The following is a 20,832-nucleotide window of genomic DNA, read 5'->3' on the forward strand; positions in this document are numbered from 1 at the left end:
CTGGTGTCGCTGCTGTCATTGCTGTCACTGCTGTCATTGTTATCTCACTGCTGTCATTGTTATCGGTGACGTCACTGCTTTGGCTGGTGTAACCGGTAGTACTGGTTTTACTGGTGTCACTGGTTTAACTGGTGTCACTGGGGTTACTGCTGTCACCGGTTTCACTGGTGTGTCCCTGGTGTCACTGCTGTCATTGCTGTCATTGCTGTCACTGCTGTCATTGTTGTCAGTGACGTCACCGCTTTGACTGGTGTAACCGGTAGTACTGGTTTTACTGGTGTCACTGGTTTCACAAGTGCCACTCGGGTTACTGCTGTCACCGGTTTTACTGGTGTGTCCCGCTACTGTCACCGGTGTCACTGCTGTCACTGCCGTCAGTGACGTCACCGCTTTGACTGGTGTAACCGGTAGTGCTGGTTGTACTGGTGTCACTGGTTTAACTGGTGTCACTGCTGTCACCGGTTTCACTGGTGTGTCCCGCTACTGTCACTGCTGTCACGGCTGTCACTGATGCCGCTGCTGTCACAGGTGTCACTGCTGTTGCTGCTCTCGCTGCTATCGCGGCTGTCGCCGCTGTCGCGACCCCGCCCCCACGTCCATATGGGCGTGGTCTCTCATGGGGGCGTATCCAATTACTCCGCCCAGTGGGCGTGGCCTCAGCCGCGGGTGTGGGCGTGGCCCCGGGGGGCTGACCCGTCACGTGGCGTTGCGGCGCCCCCTGGCGGCCCTCCTTTGTCCGCGCGCGGGGCGGGGCCGCGGGGGCGTGGCCAGGCGGGCGGCGCCGCGCGGGATTGGCGGGGCGGGGCGAGGTGGGGCGGGGCGTGCCGCGGCGGCGCACGCTGATTGGCTGCTAGGCGGGGTGGGGCGGGGCGGGCGGGGCGGGGGTCGGTAACGGGCCGGGGCCGGGCGGGGGGCGCTGAGCGGGGCCGCTCCGCTGCCCGGGGCCCCCCGCGCCCCCATGGACCCCGACGTGGATTACGAGCGGCCCAACGTCGAGACCATCAAGTGCGTCGTGGTTGGCGACAACGCCGTGGGCAAGACGCGGCTGATCTGCGCCCGCGCCTGCAACGCCACGCTGAGCCAGTACCGGCTGCTGGCCACGCACGTGCCCACCGTGTGGGCCATCGACCAGTACCGCGTCTGCCAGGAGGTGAGGGCACCGCCGGGCACTGCCGGGCACCGCCGGGCACCGAGCGAGCGGGGAAACGGCGGGAGGGGCGTTACCGGGGACACCGGGCATCGCCGGGCACGGCGGGGCAGGGGGGCGGGGGGGGAGCAACAGGGGGTACCGAGCACCGGGGAGCAGCCGGTACCGCGAGGGACACCGAGCGGGGAACCGGGAGGGGGCAGCGGGGGCGCAGCGGGGTGGTCCCGGTGGTTCCGGGCAGGGCGGTCGGTGATGATGCCGTTCCCGGTGCCGTTCCCGGTGCCGACAGGTGCTGGAGCGCTCCCGGGATGTGGTGGACGAGGTCAGCGTCTCTCTGCGCCTCTGGGACACCTTTGGGGACCACCATAAAGACCGGCGCTTCGCCTATGGCAGGTGGGACCGCGACCCGCCGTCGGAACCCCACCCCCTACCGGCACCGGCACCCCGAGACCCCCACCGGCACCCCGGCTCCGCTCACCGGCAGCCCAGCCCCCACCCCAGCCCCCGAGCGCCAGCCCTGCCCATCCCGGGATGCCCGGAGCCAACGGAGCCCCTTGGGCTCCTGCCAGCCCCCGGGGAGCAGCTCTGGCCCCCCAAACCTCATCCCCCTCCTTTGGGGACACCTTTGGGGCCACCGCGACCCCAACACTGCCCCCCGAACCCCCCGCCCCGAGCAGGGACCCTCCGGAGCTGTGCGTGGGGGGCGGCTCCAGGGGGGCTCTTGTGGTGCGGGAATCCTTTGTGGGGGCGCTGAGCTGGCCGCAGAAGGGGCCCCTCCAGATCTCCGGTGTCCCCCGGTTGTAAACAGCCGGTGCCCGTGGCCGCTGGCACGTCCGGGCTCTCTTATCGCCGCCTCCCCGCACCAGCCCCGCGGCTCCGCTAATCTCCCCGCGGCACGGCGGGGCCCGTGGGGCTGGGGGGGCCCTGTCCCCGCCGCTCGCGGTGGCCCCGGGGCTGGCGGAGGGCCCCGGGGGGGCCGGTGGCGGCTATCTTGGTCTGGGACACGGGCCCGGCTCCAGCGGCGCCTCCCGGTCACGTCCCGTCCCGGCTCGGACTAAAAACAACCCGGGCCCGGGGCCACGCGGCTGCTGCGGGGACTTGGGGGTGCTGGAACCCCCCTGTGTGTCCTGGCACAGCCCCCCGTGTGTCCCCTGGCACCCCTTCATGTCCCCTGGCACGCCCCCAGGTCCCCTGGCACCTTTCCCTCCCTGGGATGGCAGTGGCCGCCTCACGGTGGGCGCGGGGCGGGATTGGGACAGCAGGCGTGGAATGTCCCCGGAGCTGGGGGCTGGCACCCACCCAAACACCCCCCGTGGGACTCCCCCTATGGCTCAGGACCACCACGGTGCCCACCCGAGCTGGGGCAGCCCGTGGCAGTGGTGACACAAAGCCAGGTCCCGTGGGGTCCCTCCTGTCCCCTGTCGCTGTCACGGGGCTCCCAGACGCCGTGGAGTTCGTGTGGCCGCGGGGATCTGTGGGGTTCCCGTGGCTGGGGGGCTCTCGGGGGCTCCTGAGGCTCCTGGGGGGTCCCAGACTGGGGACAATGACCCGGGTGCCATGTTTGGGGACACGTTTGGGGACGCCGGGTGGCACCGGGACAGCGCTGCCGTCCCCCACTGCGCAGGTCGGACGTGGTGGTGCTGTGCTTCTCGCTGGCGAACCCCAACTCGCTGCGGCACGTGAAGAGCATGTGGTACCCCGAGATCAAGCACTTCTGCCCGCGCACCCCCATCGTGCTGGTGGGCTGCCAGCTGGACCTGCGCTACGCCGACCTGGACGCCGTCAACCGCGCGCGCCGGCCGCTGGCCAAGTGAGTCCCCAGAGCGTCCCACGGGGACAGGGACACCTCAGAGTGTCACCATTGAGTGGGGACCCCTCCCTGTGCCGCTATGGGGAGTTTTGTCACCAACATGTGAGGGTGTGTCATCTCCCGGCAGGATGGGGTCCCCCTGTGGGTCAGCACTTATGGGGTGGAACCTGTGCCCTGCCCAGCACTCCTGGCTTGGGAGGCCCCCCTGGCACCCCCACAATGCGGGGCCACCCTCCCAGCACGCCCCGGCATGGCCACGAGACCTCCCAGCACCCTTGGAACGAGCAGGGGCTGCCCTGGACACCCCCTCAGCCCCCGCCCTGTCCGTGTCCCCCCAGGCCCATCAAGCCCTCGGACATCCTGCCACCGGAGCGGGGCCACGAGGTGGCCCAGGAGCTGGGGGTGCCCTACTACGAGACCAGCGTGGTGGCCCAGTTCGGCGTCAAGGACGTGTTCGACAACGCCATCCGCGCCGCGCTCGTGTCCCGCCGCCACCTGCAGTTCTGGAAGTCCCACCTGCGCAAGATGCAGCGCCCGCTGCTGCAGGCGCCCTTCCTGCCCCCCAAGCCCCCCCCGCCCCTCATCCAGGTGCCCGACGCCCCCCCGGGGCTGGGGGGAGGTCCGGCCGCGCTGTTCCAGGCCCCTCTGTGCGCCGACGTCGTCTTCCAGCTGCAGGGCGGCCACCGCGTCTTCGCCCACCGCGTCTACCTGGCCACCGCCTGCTCCCGCTTCTACGACCTGTTCACGCTGGAGGAGCCGCCCAGCGAGGGGGACGGGGACGGCCGTGACCTGTCCTCGTGGGGCCGCGGCTTCCTGAGCCTGCGCTGGGAGGCGGTGGCCGACCCGGTGGCGGGGCGGGAGCGGCGCATGGCGGTGGTGGCCATGGACCGGGGCGTGCGGCCGGAGCCGCTGCGCGCCGTGCTGGAGTATCTGTACACGGGCAAGCTGGAGAGGCCCCACGGAGACCTGAGGCAGGTGGGGGCCGTGGCCGAGCTGCTCGAGGTGTTCGACCTGCGCATGATGGTGGCCAACGAGCTCAACCAGGAGAGCTTCATGAACCAGGAGATCACCAAGGCCTTCCACGTGCGCCGCGCCAACCGCGTCAAGGAGTGCCTGGCCAAGGGGGTCTTTGCAGGTATAGGGGGTGGGGTGGGGCATGTGGGGATGGGACGGTCACCACTGTCACCTCCAGATGGTGTCACCTTCTCGTGGTGCCAGTGGGGTCACGGGGATGTGGTCAGCCTGAGCCCCTTCCACCTCTGAGGTCTTTGGAGTCTGGGGCCTGTCCCAGTCAGTCATGGAGGGGCTGCTGGGGTGGAGTGACAGTTCTGGGCTGTGGTGGCCGAGGGGTGCTTGTCCCCAAGGCAGTGGTGTCCCCATGGAAGGGGTGTCCAAGGGTTTCTTGTCCCCAAGGCAGTGGTGTCCCCATGGAAGTGGTGTCCCCCCATGGAAGGGGTGTCCAAGGGATTTTTGTCCCCAAAGCAGTGGTGTCCTCATGGAAGGGGTGTCAATGAGTTTCTTGTCCCCAAGGCAGTGGTGTCCGAGGGGTGGCTGTCCCCAGGGAAGGGGTGTCCAAGGAATGGTTGTCCCCAAGGCAGTGGTGTCCCCAAGGAAGGGGTGTCCAAGGGATGGTTGTCCCCAAGGCAGTGGTGTCCCCAAGGAAGGGGTGTCCAAGGGATGGTTGTCCCCAAGGCAGTGGCGGTCAATGAGTGCCTGTCCCTGGTCTGCAGTGTCCCAGGGGTGGCTGTCCCTGGGCTGGGGGCCACAAGGGCTACCTGGGGGGTGGCTGTGTCCCCCCTGAGCTGTCCCTGTCCCCAGACGTGGTGTTCCTGGTGGATGACGGCGCGGTGCCGGCGCACAAGCCGCTGCTCATCGCGGGCTGTGACTGGATGAGGGCCATGTTCCGGGGGGGCTTCCGCGAGAGCTACGCCAGCGAGGTGGGCACCAGGGGGCACCTGTGGCTCCGGGGGGCAGGGGGGGCATTTGGGTTGGGGTCAGGGGGCTGCTCAGAGCCCCTGGCTTAGGGATACGTGTATCCTACTTCTTCCTGCTGTGCTGGGATGTGTGGGCTATTCCAGGGCTGGGGGTGCTGTGCCAGCTCAGGCACTTCCAGGAGTGTCCCCCTTTCCCCCAGCCCCCTTTGGGGGTGTCTCTGAGCTCCCCCCAATCCCACAGGTGTCCCTGCCCGGCACCAACTGCGCCTGCCTCCGCGCCGTCCTCGACTTCCTCTACACCGGGGTCTTCACCCCCACGCCCGACCTGGACGCCATGGAGCTGCTGATCCTCACGGACCGGCTGTGCCTGCCGCGGCTGCAGGCGCTCACCGGTGAGCCCCCCACCCCCCCGGTATCCCCCGGTCCCTGACGTCACCAATGCCCCGCTGCCGCCGGTGAGCCCCCCCCGGTATCCCCCGGTCCCTGACGTCACCAATGCCCCGCTGCCGCCGCAGGGACGGATCGATCATCGATCGTCCCCCATGTGTCACTCGCTGTCCCTTATGTAAGGGCGGGGGGGCCCGGGGGGGGCCCGTCCCTGCTGTGTGACCCCCCCTGAACCCCCATTTCCCCATTTTCCCAGAGCAATACGCCGTGGACGAGCTGCTGCGAGCCTTCATGCAGCGCGTGGAGATCGACGAGCAGGTCATCATCTACCTGGAGATGACGCAGGTACGGGGGGGCTGGGGGGCACGGAGACCCCCGAGGGGGGGGCATAGAGATTCCCAAGTGATGGGGTGACCCCCCCCCCCCAAATCCCTCCCCAGTTCCACAACGCCCGGCAGCTGGCGGCGTGGTGCCTGCACTACATCTGCACCAACTACAACCGCGTGTGCCGCCGCTTCCCCCGCGAGATGAAGTTCATGTCCCCAGGTATGGATGGATGGATGGATGGGGTGGGCGGGGGGCACAGGGGAGGGCAGGGGGTCCCCAGCCGTGCCCTGAGCCCCGCGGTGTCCCCGCAGAGAACCAGGCTCACTTCGAGCGGCACCGCTGGCCGCCGGTGTGGTACCTGAAGGAGGAGGATCTGTACCTGCGCTCCAAGAAGGAGCGGGAGCGCGAGGAGCAGCTGCAGCGCAAGCAGCACCCCCGCAGCAAGTGGTGCTTCTGGAGACCCTCCCCGCCCGTGTCCTGAGCGGGGGGGCTCGGGGAGGGCACCCCCGTGTGGGGCTGGGGGGCTTGGCAGGGCTGGGAGCCCCTGGGCTGAGCAGGGGGTTCGGCCTCGGGGTCCCCGTGCAGGGTGAGGGGGCTCAGCTGGGCTGGGGGTCCCTGTGATGAGTGAGGGGCTCGGGGCTGGGGGGCTTGGATGGGCTGGGGGGTCAGGCCCTGAGACTCCCACACTTGACTTGGGGGGCTCAGCTGGGCTGTGGGTCCCTGTGTGGAGTGAGGGGCTTGGGCCTGGGGCTTTTATAAAGGGCTGAGGGGCTCCCATGCAGGGCCGGGGGTCCCTGTGCTGGGCTGGGGGTCCTGTGCTGGGCCGGGGGTCCCTGTGTTGAGGGCTCTGGGCTCCCATGAAGGGCTGGGGGTCCCTGTGCTGGGCTGGGGGTCCCTGTGCTGGGCCGGGGGTCCCTGTGTTGAGGGCTCTGGGCTCCCATGAAGGGCTGGGGGTCCCTGTGCTGGGCTGAGGGGCTCAGGACCCCCACCCTCAGCCCCAGGGACCCCACACTGAACAGAGGGGTTGGCCCAGGACCCCCCACCCCGGGCTGTGGCTCCCAGCCCTGGGACCCCCCCCCCCCAGAGCACTGAACCAGGGGGCTTGGCCGGGGTGGGGGTCCCCAAGGGCTTGTTTACCCCCCCATCCCCGGCTGTTTACAGGCTCTGCCGGCTCGCAGCCCCCCCGGTGCCACCGTGCCTTTCCCCGGTGAGGGGGGGGGGCCCTGCTGAGCCCCCTCCCCACGGCTGGTGCTACCTCTGACCGAGCAGTATTTGGGGCTGGGGGTGCGCGGGCAGTGGGGGCTCTGCCGCTCCCCCTTTTCATTTTTGGGGGGTCCCCACCCCCATAGGGCTCTCTGGTGCTGTATTTCCCCCTCCCCTCTTCATGGGGGGGGTCCAAGCTGTGAGCAGGGTGGGTGGGTGGGCGCGGGGAGGGGTCCCTGGGTGCTTGTGTGGCTGCAGAGCCCCCGGCTCATCTCTGTGCCTTGGATGGGGAGGGGGGATCATTGTCGCTGTCGCGGGGGTGTGGCATTGTCGCTGTCCCCTCCCCCGGGCTGAACTGCACAACCGTTTTTACACTTTTTTACCCCAGGAGCACAGCGGGGTCCCCCCATCCCCCCCGGCCTCGGGGTCCCACCCGGCCCGGAGCGGGGCCCCCCCACCTCAGCAGCGGCTGTTTTAACATTTAATAAAGCTTTTTGTAACGGAGCCGGACTCTGCTGGGCCCCCCCAAACCCTGCTGGGACCCCCCAAACCCTGCTGGGCTCCCCAAACTCTGCTGGGCCCCCCAAATCCTGCTGGGCCCCCCAAACCCTGCTGGGTCCCCCAAACCTGCTGAGCCCCCAAACCCTGCTGGGCCCCCCCAAACCCTGCTGGGCCCCCCAAACTCTGCTGAGCCCCCAAATCCTGCTGGGCTCCCCCAAACCCTGCTGGGCCCCCCCAAACCCTGCTGAGCCCCCCAAGCTCTGCTGGGTCCCCCCAAACTCTGCTGAGCCCCCCCAAACCCTGCTGAGCCCCCCAAACCCTGTTGAGCTCCCAAACTCTGCTGAGCCCCCCAAACCCTGCTGAGCCCCCCAAACCCTGCTGGGCCCCCCAAATCCTGCTGAGCCCCCTTAAATGCTACTGAACCCCCCAAACCCTGCTGGGCCCCCCAAACTCTGCTGAGCCCCCCAAACCCTGCTGAGCCCCCCCAAACCCTGCTGAGCCCCCCCAAACTCTGCTGAGCCCCCCCAAACTCTGCTGGGACCCCCAAGTCTGCTGAGCCCCCCCAACCCTGCTGGGCCCCCCAAACCCTGCTGGGCCCCCCCAAACCCTGCTGAGCCCCCCAAACCCTGCTGAGCCCCCCCAAACCCTGCTGGGCCCCCCAAACTCTGCTGAGCCCCCCCAAACTCTGCTGAGCCCCCCCAAACCCTGCTGGGCCCCCAAACCCTGCTGAGCCCCCCAAACCCTGCTGAGCCCCCCCAAACCCTGCTGAGCCCCCCCAACCCTGCTGGGACCCCCAAGTCTGCTGAGCCCCCTCAAACGCTACTGGGCCCCCCCAAAATCTGCTGGGCCCCCCCAAACCTTGCTGAGCCCCCCCAAACTCTGCTGGGCCCCCCAAATCCTGCTGGGCCCCCCCAAACCCTGCTGAACCCCCCAAACCCTGCTGGGCCCCCCAAACCTTGCTGAGCCCCCCCAAACTCTGCTGGGCCCCCCAAACTCTGCTGAACCCCCCAAACCCTGCTGGGCCCCCCCAAACTCTGCTGAGCCCCCCCAAACTCTGCTGGGCTCCCCCAAATCCTGCTGAGCCCCCCCAAACCCTGCTGAGCCCCCCAAACCCTGCTGGGTCCCCCAGGAAGGAGTGACACGGGGGGGCTTCACTGGGGTGTATTTATTGGGGGGGGGGGACCTGACCCACACATTGGGGGGACACGAGTGGGACCTTCAGGGTGGTGGGGTAATTTATGGGTGGGGGAGACCCCCGACAGGAGGGGTTGGGGGGTTCCCCCCACCTCAAGGGCTGAGCCCCCCATTTCCCCCTCCCTGGGAACAGAGCCCGGGGTCACCTCAGCTCCCGTGGGGGGGCTCAGGGACATGTGGGGGGGCTGCGGGGGACCCGGGGCTGTCCCTGCGGTCCTGCTGCAGCTGCTGCCGCTCTTCCCAGCCCCGCAGCACAGCTGGAAACATCGCAAACATCTGGCCAGCTGCCATGGGACTGCAGCATCCCACGGGGGATCTGGGATCCAGGATCCTCCATGTCCCCCTGGGTTCTGTCCCCCGTTTTGTCCCCTCCCCAGGAGCTGGGCCCGGCAGATGCCGCACCCGGGACGCCGGGCTGGGCTCTGGGGGCAGGAGCAGCAGGTAGCACAGGTTTTACCGGGATCCTCCCGTCTGAGCCGGCTCCGTTCCCAGCCACGCCGCCCTCCGGGAAGGGCGGGAGCCACGGGAGCGTCCCGGGGCCGGTGGGAGCCACGCGAGGATCCCGGGGCCGGTGGGAGTCACGGGAGGGTCCCGGGGCCGGTGGGAGCTATACGAGGATCCTGGAGCCGGTGGGAGGGTCCCGAGGCCGGTGGGAGCCACGGGAAGATCCCGGGGCCGGTGGGAGCCACGGGAGGACCCCGGGGCCGGTGGGAGCCACGGGAGGGTCCCGGGGCCGGTGGGAGGGTCCCGGGGCCGGTGCGAGCCACGCAAGGATCCCCTCGGGGCTGCTGCAGCCGCTCCCGGCCCTCGGGAGGGTTTCGGGGGGCACGGGGGGATCCCGGCCGGAGCCACAGAGGGCTCCGTGCTCAGCCCTCACCCACGGTGGATTGTCCCGGCACTCCCGGCGTTCCCGTTGTCCCGGCTCAGGCGGGGCCGTAGCACAGGATCTCGCTCAGGTCGTAGCCGGTGACAGCGAAGGTGTCGCCAGCAGGGTCACAGAAGCGGGCGCCGCACACCTGAGTGTCTGTCACACACTCGGCGTGGCAGTGCTGCACCTGCGGGGGGCGCATCCAATCCCAACCCCAATTCCGGGATTGCCACAGCTCCAAGGGCCACATCCCTGTCCCCTGTCCCTGTCCCTGTCCCCAGCCCGGACTGACCTCGATGTCATCGGTGTCCGGGTTCCTGCTGAGCTTCCAGACGTGGACAAAGGAATCCTCTGCACCCGAGAGCAGCTGCCAGGGGAGCAGGGGGACAGTGGGGACACCACGGAGGGGGCAGTGCCACTGGCAGGGTGGGATTTGAGGTTGGGATGCCAGGTGGGATGTGGAGTGAGATGCCAGGTTGGGATTTCAGGATGGAATTCCAAACTGGGATTTCTGGTTGGAATGCCAGTTGGCATGTTGGGACGGGATTTCAGGTTGGAATGCCAGGTTGGGATTTCAGGCTGGAATTCAAAGTGGGATACCAGGTTGGGATTTCAGGATGGAATGCCAGGTTGGGATGCCAGGTTGGAATTTCAGGTTGGAAGGCCAGGTTGGAATGCCAGGCTGAGATGTCAGGTTGGAATGCCAGGTGGATGTTGGGGTGGGATGCAGGTTGGGATTTGAGGCTGGAATTCAAAGTGGGATGCCAGGCTGGCATTTCAGGTTGGAATTCAAAGTGAGATGCCAGGTTTGCATTTCAGGTTGGAATTCAAAGTGGGATGCCAGGCTGGCATTTCAGGTTGGAATTCTTGTCACTCTGGGACAGGAATCCACCTGGGATGCCAGGTTGGAATTTCAGGTTGGAATGCCAGGTGGGAGGTCAGGTTGGGATTTCAGGATGGAATTCCAAACTGGGATTTCTGGTTGGAAAGCCAGTTGGCATGTTGGGATGGGATTTCAGGTTGGAATGCCAGGTTGGGATTTCAGGCTGGAATTCAAGGTGGGATGTCAGGTTCAGATTTCAGGATGGAATGCCAAGTGGGATGTCAGGGTGGGATGCCAGGCTGGAATTTCAGCTTGGAATGCCAGGTTAAGATTTTAAGTTGCAATGCCAGGTTGAGATTTCAGGTTGGAATGCCAGGTTGGGATTTCAGGATGGAATTCAAGGTGGGATGTCAGGTTTGGATTTCAGGTTGGAATACCAGGTGGATGTTGGTGTGGGATGCAGGCTGGGATTTCAGGTTTGGATTTCAGGTTGGAATACCAGGTGGATGTTGGTGTGGGATGCAGGCTGGGATTTCAGGTTGGGATTTCAGGCTGGAATGCCAGGTGGATGTCGGTGTGGGATGCCAGGCTGGAATTTCAGGTTGGAATGCCAGGTGGGATGCCAGGTTGGAATTTCAGGTTGGGAATTCAGCTTGGAATGCCAGATTGGGATTTCAGGTTGGAATTCAAAGTGGGATGTCAGGTTCAGATTTCAGGTTGGAATGCCAGGTGGATGTTGGTGTGGGATGCAGACTGGGATTTCAGGTTGGGATTTCAGGCTGGAATGCCAGGGTGAGATGTCAGGTTGGAATGCCAGGTGGATGTCAGTGTGGGATGCAGGCTGGGATATTGGGCAGGATGCCAGCATGGGATGCTTTGGGTGCCCCCAGCCGTGCCCGTTCCCCCCGTACCTTGCCGGTGAGCGGTGCCAGGTCGATGGCGTAGATCCAGCGGGCGTGTGCGCTGAGCTGGGCGCGGATGCGCCCCGAGCCCGCCTCCCACAGCCGGATCTGCCCGTTCCCGTAGCCCGCGGCCACGATCCCGTTCCACAGCGCCACCGAGGAGCACGTGCAGCTGCGCACGGGGCCGGTGTCACCACCCAGGGCTGTCCCCGGTGTCACCACCCAGGGCTGTCCCCGCCCCGTGTCCGACACCCGCGGCACCCCCGCGGCTCACCCGGAGCCCGGGATCTTCCCCAGCAGCGTGAACTCCTCCCCGCTGCTCCACAGGCACAGCGTCCCCGAGTCATCGGCTGTCACCAGGTCCCCAGCGCCGTCCTGTGGGGACACGTGGCTCAGGGACACCGGGCAGTGTCCCCACTTGGGGGTGGCACTGTCCCACGGGCACCAGGACAAGCTGGGACAGCTCCTGAAGCACTGACGGGTCCGGAGCGGGGCTGGGACTTGTCCGGCCCTGCCCACGCTGCCAGGCCAGGGTGGATTTCGAGCAAGGATCAGGGCACCCCTCCCTCCCTCCCTCCCTCCGTGAGGATTCCCGGCCCTGGGAATGCCCCAGTGCAGCCCTGGGAAGCCTGGGAGCAAAGGCCGGGGTGGCAGCGGGAGGTGACACAAGAGCTCCGTGTCCCCATGGTGACACTGCAGCTCGGGAATGGCATCTGGGGGATGAATTCCTTGGGGATCCCAGAGCAAGGAAAGTTCAGTGACTCATCAGGGAAAGTGCTGAGTGGGAGGAAACTGCCTGGGGAGTCTGCAGGGACCTGCCCTGGGAGCTTCCAGGAGGCTGCAGGAGAGATGGGAGGAATTTGGGACAAAGGATGGGGTGACAGGACACAGGGAATGGCTTCCCACAGGAGAAGGGGAGATTTGGGTGGGATTTAGGGAAGCAATCCTTCCCTGTGAGGGTGTGGCTGGCCCTGGATCCCTGGAAGTGTCCAAGACCAGCTTGGAGCCCCCTGGGACAGTGGCAGATGTCCCTGATGAGATTTCGGGTCCCCCTCTCCCCCATACCGGGGCCTGGCCCTGCTCGGCCGCCATGTCGGTGATGGGATCGCGGTGCTGCTCCAGGACCTCGCTCAGCGTCACGTTGGTCCCTTTTGGGGGGATGTCAAACACCAGCACGGCCCCAAAGGATGTCCCTGTGGGGCCAGGGGGGTCAGCAGGGGCTGGGCCAACCCAGGGCCACCCCCCTGCCCACACCTGGGCTCACCCACGCAGACGAAGCGGCCGCCGGCAGCGGCGATGCCTCGGGCGAACACGGAATGTGCTGGGATGGAAGGGAAAGGTTTGTGTCACCCTGGGACAGGGAACAGGTTTGTGTCACTGAGGGACAGGAATTGGGGCAGGGAACAGGTTTGGGACGGGGATTGGGGCAGGGAACAGGTTTGGGACGGGAACTGGGGAAAGGAACAGGTTTGTGTCACTGTGGGACAGGGAACAGGTTTGTGTCACCCTGGGACAGAAATTGGGGAAGGGAACAGGTTTGGGACAGGAATTGGGGATGGGAACAGGTTTGTGTCACTTGGGACAGAAATTGGGATGGGAACAGGTTTGTGTCACTGAGAGACAGAAATTGGGGAAGGGAACAGGTTTGGGACAGGAATTGGGGAAGGGAACAGGTTTGTGTCACCCTGGGACAGGGAACAGGTTTGTGTCACCTTGGGACAGGGAACAGGTTTGTGTCACTGTGGGACATGGATTGGGGAAGGGAACAGGTTTGGGACAGGAATTGGGGAAGGGAACAGGTTTGTGTCACCCTGGGACAGGAATTGGGGAAGGGAACAGGTTTGGGACAGGAATTGGGGATGGGAACAGGTTTGTGTCACTTGGGACAGAAATTGGGATGGGAACAGGTTTGTGTCACCCTGGGACAGGAATTGGGAAGGGAACAAGTTTGTGTCACTGTGGGACGCAAATTGGGGAAGGGAACAGGTTTGTGTCACTGAGAGACAGAAATTGGGGAAGGGAACAGGTTTGGGACAGGAATTGGGGATGGGAACAGGTTTGGGACAGGAATTGGGGCTGGGAACAGGTTTGTGTCACCCTGGGACAGGGACTGGAGAAGGGAACAGGTTTGGGACAGGAATTGGGAAGGGAACAGGTTTGGGACAGGAATTGGGGATGGGAACAGGTTTGTGTCACCCTGGGGCAGGGAACAGGTTTGTGTCACTGTGGGACATGGATTGGGGAAGGGAACAGGTTTGGGACAGGAATTGGGGAAGGGAACAGGTTTGGGACAGGGACTGGAGAAGGGAACAGGTTTGTGTCACCCTGGGACAGGGAACAGGTTTGTGTCACCCTGGGACAGGAATTGGGGCAGGGAACAGGGTTGTGTCACCCTGGGACAGGAACTGGGGGTCACACCCCAGTCCTGGCACATTTTTGGGTCTGTCACAAGATTTTGAGGTGTTGGTGTGCAGGAGGTGGGGAAGGGGCTCGGCCTGGAGCAAAGGGGGATCAGGGGCTGTGGGAAATAAATTTATAGAAAAGTTTTAAAGATTGACAGAAGGGTTGGACAAATGGGGACCTTGTGGCTCTGCACAACTCCCTGCCAGGAGGGGACACAAGGAACAGGAACAGGATGAGAGGGAACAGGGACAGGATGAGAGGGAACAGCCCCAAGCTGTGCCAGGGGAAGTTTAGGTTGGATATTGGCAAAATTCCCTCCTGGAAAGGGCTGGAATTCCCACCCTGGCAGTGCCCATCCCTTGGGGACTGCCAGCCCTGGGCAGGTGGCACTTGGGGACAGGGTCAGAGGTGGCCTGGGCAGGGCAGGGCTGGGGGGCTCGGGGGGATTCACCTGCAGGGAGCTCTGGGACATCCAGGGCGTGCCAGAACACCATGGTGGAGCCATCAGCATCGTACATCTGCCATGGAGGGACAGCTGGGACACTCTGGGGGGACAGGGGGACACCCGGGACACCCCAGGACCCCCCAGTGCCCCCCAGGACCCCTCAGGCCTCACCTGCACCCCACGCTGGGACGTCAGCACCAGCAGCACCCGCGATGGCAGCTCGCACCATGCGGCCTGTGGGGACACAGAGGGGACACTGAGGGACCCCCTGTCCCTTCCTGGGGACACTGAGGGACCTCCTGTCCCCTCCTGGGGACACTGAGGGACCCCCTGAGGACACTGAGGGACCCCCTGTCCCCTCATGGGGACATTGAGGGACCTCCTGTCCCTTTCTGGGGACACTGAGGGACCCCCTGAGGACACTGAGGGACCCCCTGTCCCTTCCTGGGGACACTGAGGTACCTCCTGTCCCTTTTTGGGGACACTGAGGGACCTCCTGTCCCCTCCTGGGGACACTGAGGGACCTCCTGTCCCTTTCTGGGGACACTGAGGGACCCCCTGTCCCCTCATGGGGACACTGAGGGACCCCCTGTCCCTTTCTGGGGACACTGAGGGATCCCCTGTCCCTTCCTGGGGACACTGAGGGACCCCCTGAGGACACTGAGGGATCTCCTGTCCCTTCCTGGGGACACTGAGGGACCCCCTGAGGACACTGAGGGACCCCCTGTCCCTTCCTGGGGACACTGAGGGACCCCCTGTCCCCTCCTGGGGACACTGAGGGACCCCCTGTCCTCCAACCCCACCTCCTGAGGGTCTTCCCCTGGAGAACCCCCAAAATCCCCTCTTGAAACCTCTCAAATGCTCCTCCAGGAGAACCCCAAATTCCTGCCCCTGGATCAGGAACCCCCAAATCTCCTCATGGAGCCCCTCAAACTCTCCCTCCTGGATTAAGAGCGCCTAAATCTCCTCCTGGAGCCCCCAAACCCCTTCTCCTGGAACAGGAGCCCCAAAATCTCCTCCTGGAGGTCCCCAAACCCCCTCCTGCTGGAACAGAAGCCCCCCAGTCTCCTTCTGGAGCCCCCAAATCTCCTCCTGGAGCCCCCCAGACTCCTCCTGGAGCTCCTCAAATCCTCCTCCTGGATCAGGAGCCCCCAAATTTCCTCCTGGAGCTCCCCAATCTCCTCCCGGAGCCCCCAGCCCCTCCCCCAGGTCAATCCCTGCTGCTGTGACACTACCCCCACACAATGCCAGGGAGGTGCCAGGGCTGTGACACACACCCACCCACCCCCCCTCAGTGCCAGGGCCTGTGCCAGGAGGTGCCAGGGCTGTGACACGACCCCTCCCCAATGCCAGGGCTGTGCCACGACCCCCACCCAGTGCCAGGAGGTGCCAGGGCCCGGTGCCACCCCCCGCCCGCCGCTGTCCCCGTGCCTCACCTGTGTCAGCAGCGGGGTGCTGAGGGCAGAGCCCCCTCCCCTGGCCTGCAGCTGCCGCGGGTGCCCCTCGGTGCCCAGCAGGCTGAGGCTGGAGCCGTGCACGGCCCCGAAGGCGGGGGCGCGCCCGGGCGGGCACAGCACGGCCAGGTTGTTGTACAGGGCGGAGCTGCTGCTGCGCAGCGCCAGGCTGCGCTCCCGCCGGTACGGCCTGCGGGCACGGCGGTAACGGGGGGTAACGGGGCACCGCGGGGCGGGTGCTGGGGGGGCTGGAGCGGAGCTGAGGGGTGGGCAGGGAATGGGGAGGGAATGGGGAGGGAGTGGGGAGGATGCAAGAGGGGCTGGTGTGGGGCTGGGGGTGGGTCCAGATGGGGAGGGGCAGATCTAGTGGGGCTGGGGCAGATCAAAGTGGAGAGAGGGGCAGATCCAGGGGTTTGAGGGCAGATCCGGGGGGGTGGGGGTAGATCCAGGAGAGTGGGGCACAGCTCCCAGAGGGTCTGGGGGTAGATCCAGGGGAGCGGGGGCAGATCTAGGGCTTTGAGGGCAGACCCGGGGGCTGGGGGCAGATCCAGGTGGGGCTGGGGCAGATCAAAGTGGAGAAAGGGGCAGATCCGGGGGGCTGGGGGCAGATCCAGGTGGGGCTGGGGCAGATCAAAGTGGAGAGAGGGGCAGATCTGGGGGGCTGGGGGTAGATCCAGGTGGGGCTGGAGCAGATCAGAGTGGAGAGAGGGGCAGATCCAGGGGGGCTGGGGGCAGATCCAGGGCAGCGGGGGCAGATCAAAGTGGAGCGAGGGGCAGATCCAGGGGGGGCTGGGGGCAGATCCAGGTGGGGCTGGGGCAGATCAAAGTGGAGAGAGGGGCAGATCCAGGGGTTTGAGGGCAGATCCGGGGGGGGTGGGGGTAGATCCAGGAGAGTGGGGGACAGCTCCAAGGGGGTCTGTGGAGCTCCAGGGTCTGGGGGTAGATCCAGGGCAGCGGGGGCAGATCCAGGACTCTGGGGGCAGATCCCCCCTCTCCCCTCCCAGTGCCCCCCACACCCCCGGCCCGATCTCCTGTGCCAGGGACCCCAGCCCAGCCCCACCTCACGGACCCCCCGAGCCCTCCCCGAGCCCCGAGCCCTGCTCGTCCCGCCCTCGGTTCCCCTCAGTACCCCCGTTCCCCCTCAGTGCCCCCCGGTTCCCCCCGGTTTCCTCTCAGTGCCTCCCCATTCCCCCTCAGTCCCCCCGTTCCCCTCAATGTCCCCGTTCCCCCTCAGTGCCCCCCGTTCCCCTCAGTGCCCCCGGTTCTCTCCGTTCCCCCCCGGTTCCCCGCCGTTCCCCGCCCCCCGCTCACCCGGTGCTTGCCGCCGCCATGGAGACGCGTCGCGGCGTGATGACGTACGGCAACCGGCGCACGGTGATTACGTCACGTTGCCGTGGAGCCCAGGACGCCAAAGGGGCGGAGATGGCGGAGGTGGGACTGGGATGGACTGGGAGGGACTGGGGGAACTGGGACGGACTGGGAGGGACTGTGAGGGACTGGGGGAACTGGGAGGGACTGGGGGAACTGGGAGGGACTGGGGGAACTGGGAGGGACTGTGAGGGACTGTGAGGGACTGGGAGGAGGAGGAGCGGAGCAGAGGGGGCGGGGGATGGCTGGGAGGAGCTGGGGGATGTGGGGAGTTGGGGCGTACTGGGATGTACTGGGATGAGCTGGGCTATACTGGGATGATCTGGGGGGCCATGCTGGGGTGAGCTGGGAGGTACTGGGCTATCCTGGGATGCACTGGGATGCACTGGGATGCACTGGGATGTACTGGGATGTATTAGGATGAACTGGGGGGCCATGCTGTGGTGGGCTGGATTGTACCGGGATGTACTGGGATGAGCTGGGATGTACTGGGAAGCCATGCTGAGGTGGGCTGGGATGTATTGAGCTATACTGGGATGTACTGGGATGAGCTGAGGGGCCACACTGGGCTGCGTGGCGGTGTACCGGTCCATACTGGGACACATTGGTCCATACTGGAACGCACTGGGCTGCATGATTGTACTGGTCCATACTGGGACACGCTGGGCTGTGTGGCAGCGCACTGGTCCATACTGGGGCGCACTGGTCCATACTGGGACACACCGTACTGGGACACACTGGGCTGTATGGCTCTGTACTGGCCCATACTGGGACACACTGGTCCATACTGGGACGCACTGGGCTGTATGGCTCTGTACTGGCCCATACTGGGACACACTGGTCCATACTGGGACGCACTGGTCCATACTGGGATGCACTGGTCCATACTGGGGCGCACTGGTCCATACTGGGACACACTGTACTGGGACACACTGGGCTGCATGGCAGTGCACCGGCCCATACTGGGACACACCGGTCCATACTGGGACACGCTGGTCCATACTGGGACACACCGGTCCATACTGGGGCGCACTGGTCCATACTGGGGCGCACTGGTCCATACTGGGACACACCGGTCCATACTGGGACACGCTGGTCCATACTGGGGTGTACTGGGCTGTGTGGCAGTGCACTGGTCCATACTGGGGCACACTGCTCCATACTGGGGCGCACTGGTCCATACTGGGGCGCACTGGTCCATACTGGGACACACCGGTCCATACTGGGACACGCTGGTCCGTACTGGGACACGCTGGTCCATACTGGGACACACCAGTCCATACTGGGACGCACCAGTCCATACTGGGACACACCGATCCATACTGGGACACACCGGTCCATACTGGGACACTCCGGTCCATACTGGGACACGCTGGTCCATACTGGGGCGCACCGGTCCATACTGGGGCACACCGGTCCATACTGGGATGCACCGGTCCATACTGGGACACACCGATCCATACTGGGATGCACCGGTCCATACTGGGACACACTGGGCTGTGTGGCAGTGCACTGGTCCATACTGGGGTGCACTGGTCCATACTGGGACACACCAGTCCATACTGGGACACACTGGTCTGTAGTGGGACACACTGGGCTGTGTGGCAGTGCACTGGTCCATACTGGGACACACCGGGCCGCTCCCGCGGACCACACAGGATCTCTCGGTGCCTCTGTCCCCGCACAGAAGGGCAAATCCCGCGGCGCCGGGGCCCGATCGAAGCAGGACAAGCCCCGGGCGCGGCCGTCCCGGCGGGGCTCCCCGCGGGGCTCGGGGCGCGCCTCGCTGCAGCCCAGCCCGTCCCCGGAGCCTCCGGAGCCGCTGGACGTGGAGCAGCTCCTGGATGAGCTCCTGCAGCGCGTCCTGGCCGAGGTGGCGCTGGCGTCCGTGGCTCGGCAGGTGAGAGACCCCTCCCCACCTTGATTCGGGGGGTTTTGGGGGGCCGGGGGCGCGGGCGGGCTCTCAGCGCCGTGTCCCCAGCGGGTGCCGTTCGCGGTGGCGCGGGCGCGGGATGCCATCCTGTTCGTGGCCGAGTGGCGCTTCCTGGTGCGCGATGACAAAGTCCCCGAGCCCCAGGGGGACCCGGAGCCCGAGCGGGACGGGGTCTGGAAGGAGGACGAGGAGCCCCCGGCCGGGATCTGGGACTCGTGGACACCGGGCGTTGTCGCCGTCGCCGAGGCGTCTCCACTCTCGGAAGAGGTGAGAGGGTCCCCGAGCCCCCGGAGCCCGCCCGGGCCGCGGGATGGCGGTGTCACCGCACCCGTCCCCTCTGTCCCCTCTGGCCAGCTCTCGTCCGAGGAGCTCTCCGAGGAAGACGAGGCTCAAAGTCCGCCCGTGGGTCCCGGTGAGGCTCCCGGCGCTGCTCCCGCCGTGGATTCCCCTCGGCCCCGCGGTCCGGTCCCGTCCGGGGCTCTCCCGGTGACAGCCAAAGGTCCCGTCGGTCGCGACACCGTCGTGGGTGTCCCTCTGTCCCCGGGCCAGGTGAGACGTGCCCCGGTTCCCCCTCCCCGAAACCCCTCGGGCTGAGCCCCAGCGGTGTCACCCACACCGGGATGACCCCGACCCCGCACTCACACCGGGTCCCTCTGCCCGCCGTGCCAGTCCAGCTCCGCCGCCGCTCCGGTTCAGCCTCCCGGTCCGCGCCCGCCGCCGCGCCCGAAGCCGCCCAGCGCTCCGCAGCCCCGCGAGCGCGGCCGCCGCCGCTCCCGGTCCCCCGGGAGGCGCCGCCAACCCTGCCGGCCCCCGCAGCCCCGGGCGGCCCCGCCGGTCGCTCCCCCACGCCCGGTTCCCCCGCCGGTCGCGCCCCCTCCCCCGGTTCCTCCGCCGGCTGCACCCCCGGAACCCGCAGCACCGGAGCCCCGCGAGCAAGAGGCAGCACCGCCACCATCATCATCCTCCCGCTCCAGCGCGGCGTCCGTCCCCCCGCGGCGTCCCTCCCGCAGCCCCGGCGTGCCCCGGCTCGGTGCCCGGCGCGGCGCCTCCCGCTGGGTGCTGCCCGAGGTCAAGGTGCTGGACGTGAGCACGGAGGCCGAGCGGCCGCGCTTGGGAGCGTCCCGGAGCCGGTTACCGGTGCCGGGATCCCTCGTGCAGGTGATCCCGGGCACGGCCCGCGCCGCCAGGGCCGAGCCGCAGCTTTGCGACCCCTGGCTGGCCTCGGTGCGCCTGGCCCCCGGTGTCACCGTGCGCTGGGGACACTGCGAGCGCCGCGGGCCGGCCCTGGCGGGACACGCCGGGGACGAGCACGGCGACGAGGCGCTGAGGAGGGCGGAGAAGGACCTGAAGCCCATCCTGCCCTACCCGGAGTGCCGGCTCTCGGAGTACGGAGAGGCGGAGGAGTGGCAGGACAGGCCGCTGGAAACGGAGCGGCTCCCGGGGCCGCGCCTCCCGGCGCCCGGCCCCGCTCTGGGGGGGTCCGTGTCCCCTCGAGTGTCGCCAGTGCAGTGGCTAGAACAGACCGTGGCCTCGGGGGACCCTCCCGGGGATCGGGGATCTTTTTCTCAGAAGTAAATAAAAAAACCACTAAAATGAGTTTGGCGGAGATCACGGTGCCACCCGCTCGTGGCGGGTCCCCGCAGCCCCTTTGTCCCCAAATGGGCGATGTGACGGGGTGACACGTGTGGCTTTGGCCGGGGACATCCCGTCCTGGGGAACGGGGACGGGACGGGCAGAGGGTGCCCGGAGCCTCCTCCGCCTTCCCGGGAGCTCGGGGTCCCTCGCTAGGACTGTCCCCATCCCACAGGGACCTGCGCCAGCCCTGGAGTGTCCCCGCACTGCCCGAAGGGGACATCGGGGGACATTGCCCCTCCTGTTGCCGTCCCGGGGGTGCAGAGAGAACGAGGCGGGGCGGGCGAACAGCCCTGGGGACGCTGAGGTGACACTGGGGTGGCACCGGGGACAGCGATGTGACACAGGGAGCTTTACCTGTCCCCAGAGTGGCATTCACAGAGACCCTCATTAGCATATTCGTGGGCGTGGTTCCAACTCATTAGCATTAGGTGCCACGCCCCCCCCCCCGGGGTTTTCTGTTCCTGTTCGCCACCAGGTGAAGCCTCAGGCGCGGATTTC

The 20,832-nt window shown here is 66.6% G+C and overlaps 3 protein-coding genes across 3 annotated transcripts; 2 read left to right on the plus strand and 1 right to left on the minus strand.

Moving 5' to 3' along the window:
- Positions 1-867: 867 nt before the first annotated feature.
- LOC141729100 (rho-related BTB domain-containing protein 2-like) lies at positions 868-7,019 on the plus strand. Its single transcript, XM_074540618.1, has 9 exons — positions 868-1,150; positions 1,437-1,540; positions 2,772-2,957; positions 3,296-4,092; positions 4,776-4,894; positions 5,133-5,283; positions 5,535-5,623; positions 5,719-5,824; positions 5,917-7,019. Exons 1-9 carry the CDS (start codon positions 959-961, stop codon positions 6,084-6,086), a joined length of 1,914 nt encoding a protein of 637 aa, XP_074396719.1. The 5' UTR covers positions 868-958; the 3' UTR covers positions 6,087-7,019.
- Positions 7,020-8,575: 1,556 nt separating this feature from the next.
- On the minus strand, positions 8,576-16,828 carry WDR54 (WD repeat domain 54). The gene is made up of 10 exons (XM_074540655.1): positions 16,710-16,828; positions 15,381-15,588; positions 14,116-14,178; positions 13,951-14,017; positions 12,361-12,417; positions 12,162-12,289; positions 11,371-11,471; positions 11,106-11,268; positions 9,664-9,738; positions 8,576-9,558 (listed from the first exon to the last, which is right to left on the minus strand). Exons 1-10 carry the CDS (start codon positions 16,727-16,729, stop codon positions 9,427-9,429), a joined length of 1,014 nt encoding a protein of 337 aa, XP_074396756.1. The 5' UTR covers positions 16,730-16,828; the 3' UTR covers positions 8,576-9,426.
- C5H2orf81 (chromosome 5 C2orf81 homolog) lies at positions 16,332-20,297 on the plus strand. Its single transcript, XM_074540647.1, has 5 exons — positions 16,332-16,829; positions 18,454-18,666; positions 18,748-18,966; positions 19,054-19,248; positions 19,369-20,297. The coding sequence occupies exons 1-5, from the start codon at positions 16,728-16,730 to the stop codon at positions 20,272-20,274; spliced, it is 1,635 nt and encodes a 544-aa protein (XP_074396748.1). The 5' UTR covers positions 16,332-16,727; the 3' UTR covers positions 20,275-20,297.
- Positions 20,298-20,832: the final 535 nt, after the last annotated feature.

Source organism: Zonotrichia albicollis, chromosome 5, assembly GCF_047830755.1.
Source record: "Zonotrichia albicollis isolate bZonAlb1 chromosome 5, bZonAlb1.hap1, whole genome shotgun sequence".
NCBI lineage: Eukaryota > Metazoa > Chordata > Aves > Passeriformes > Passerellidae > Zonotrichia > Zonotrichia albicollis.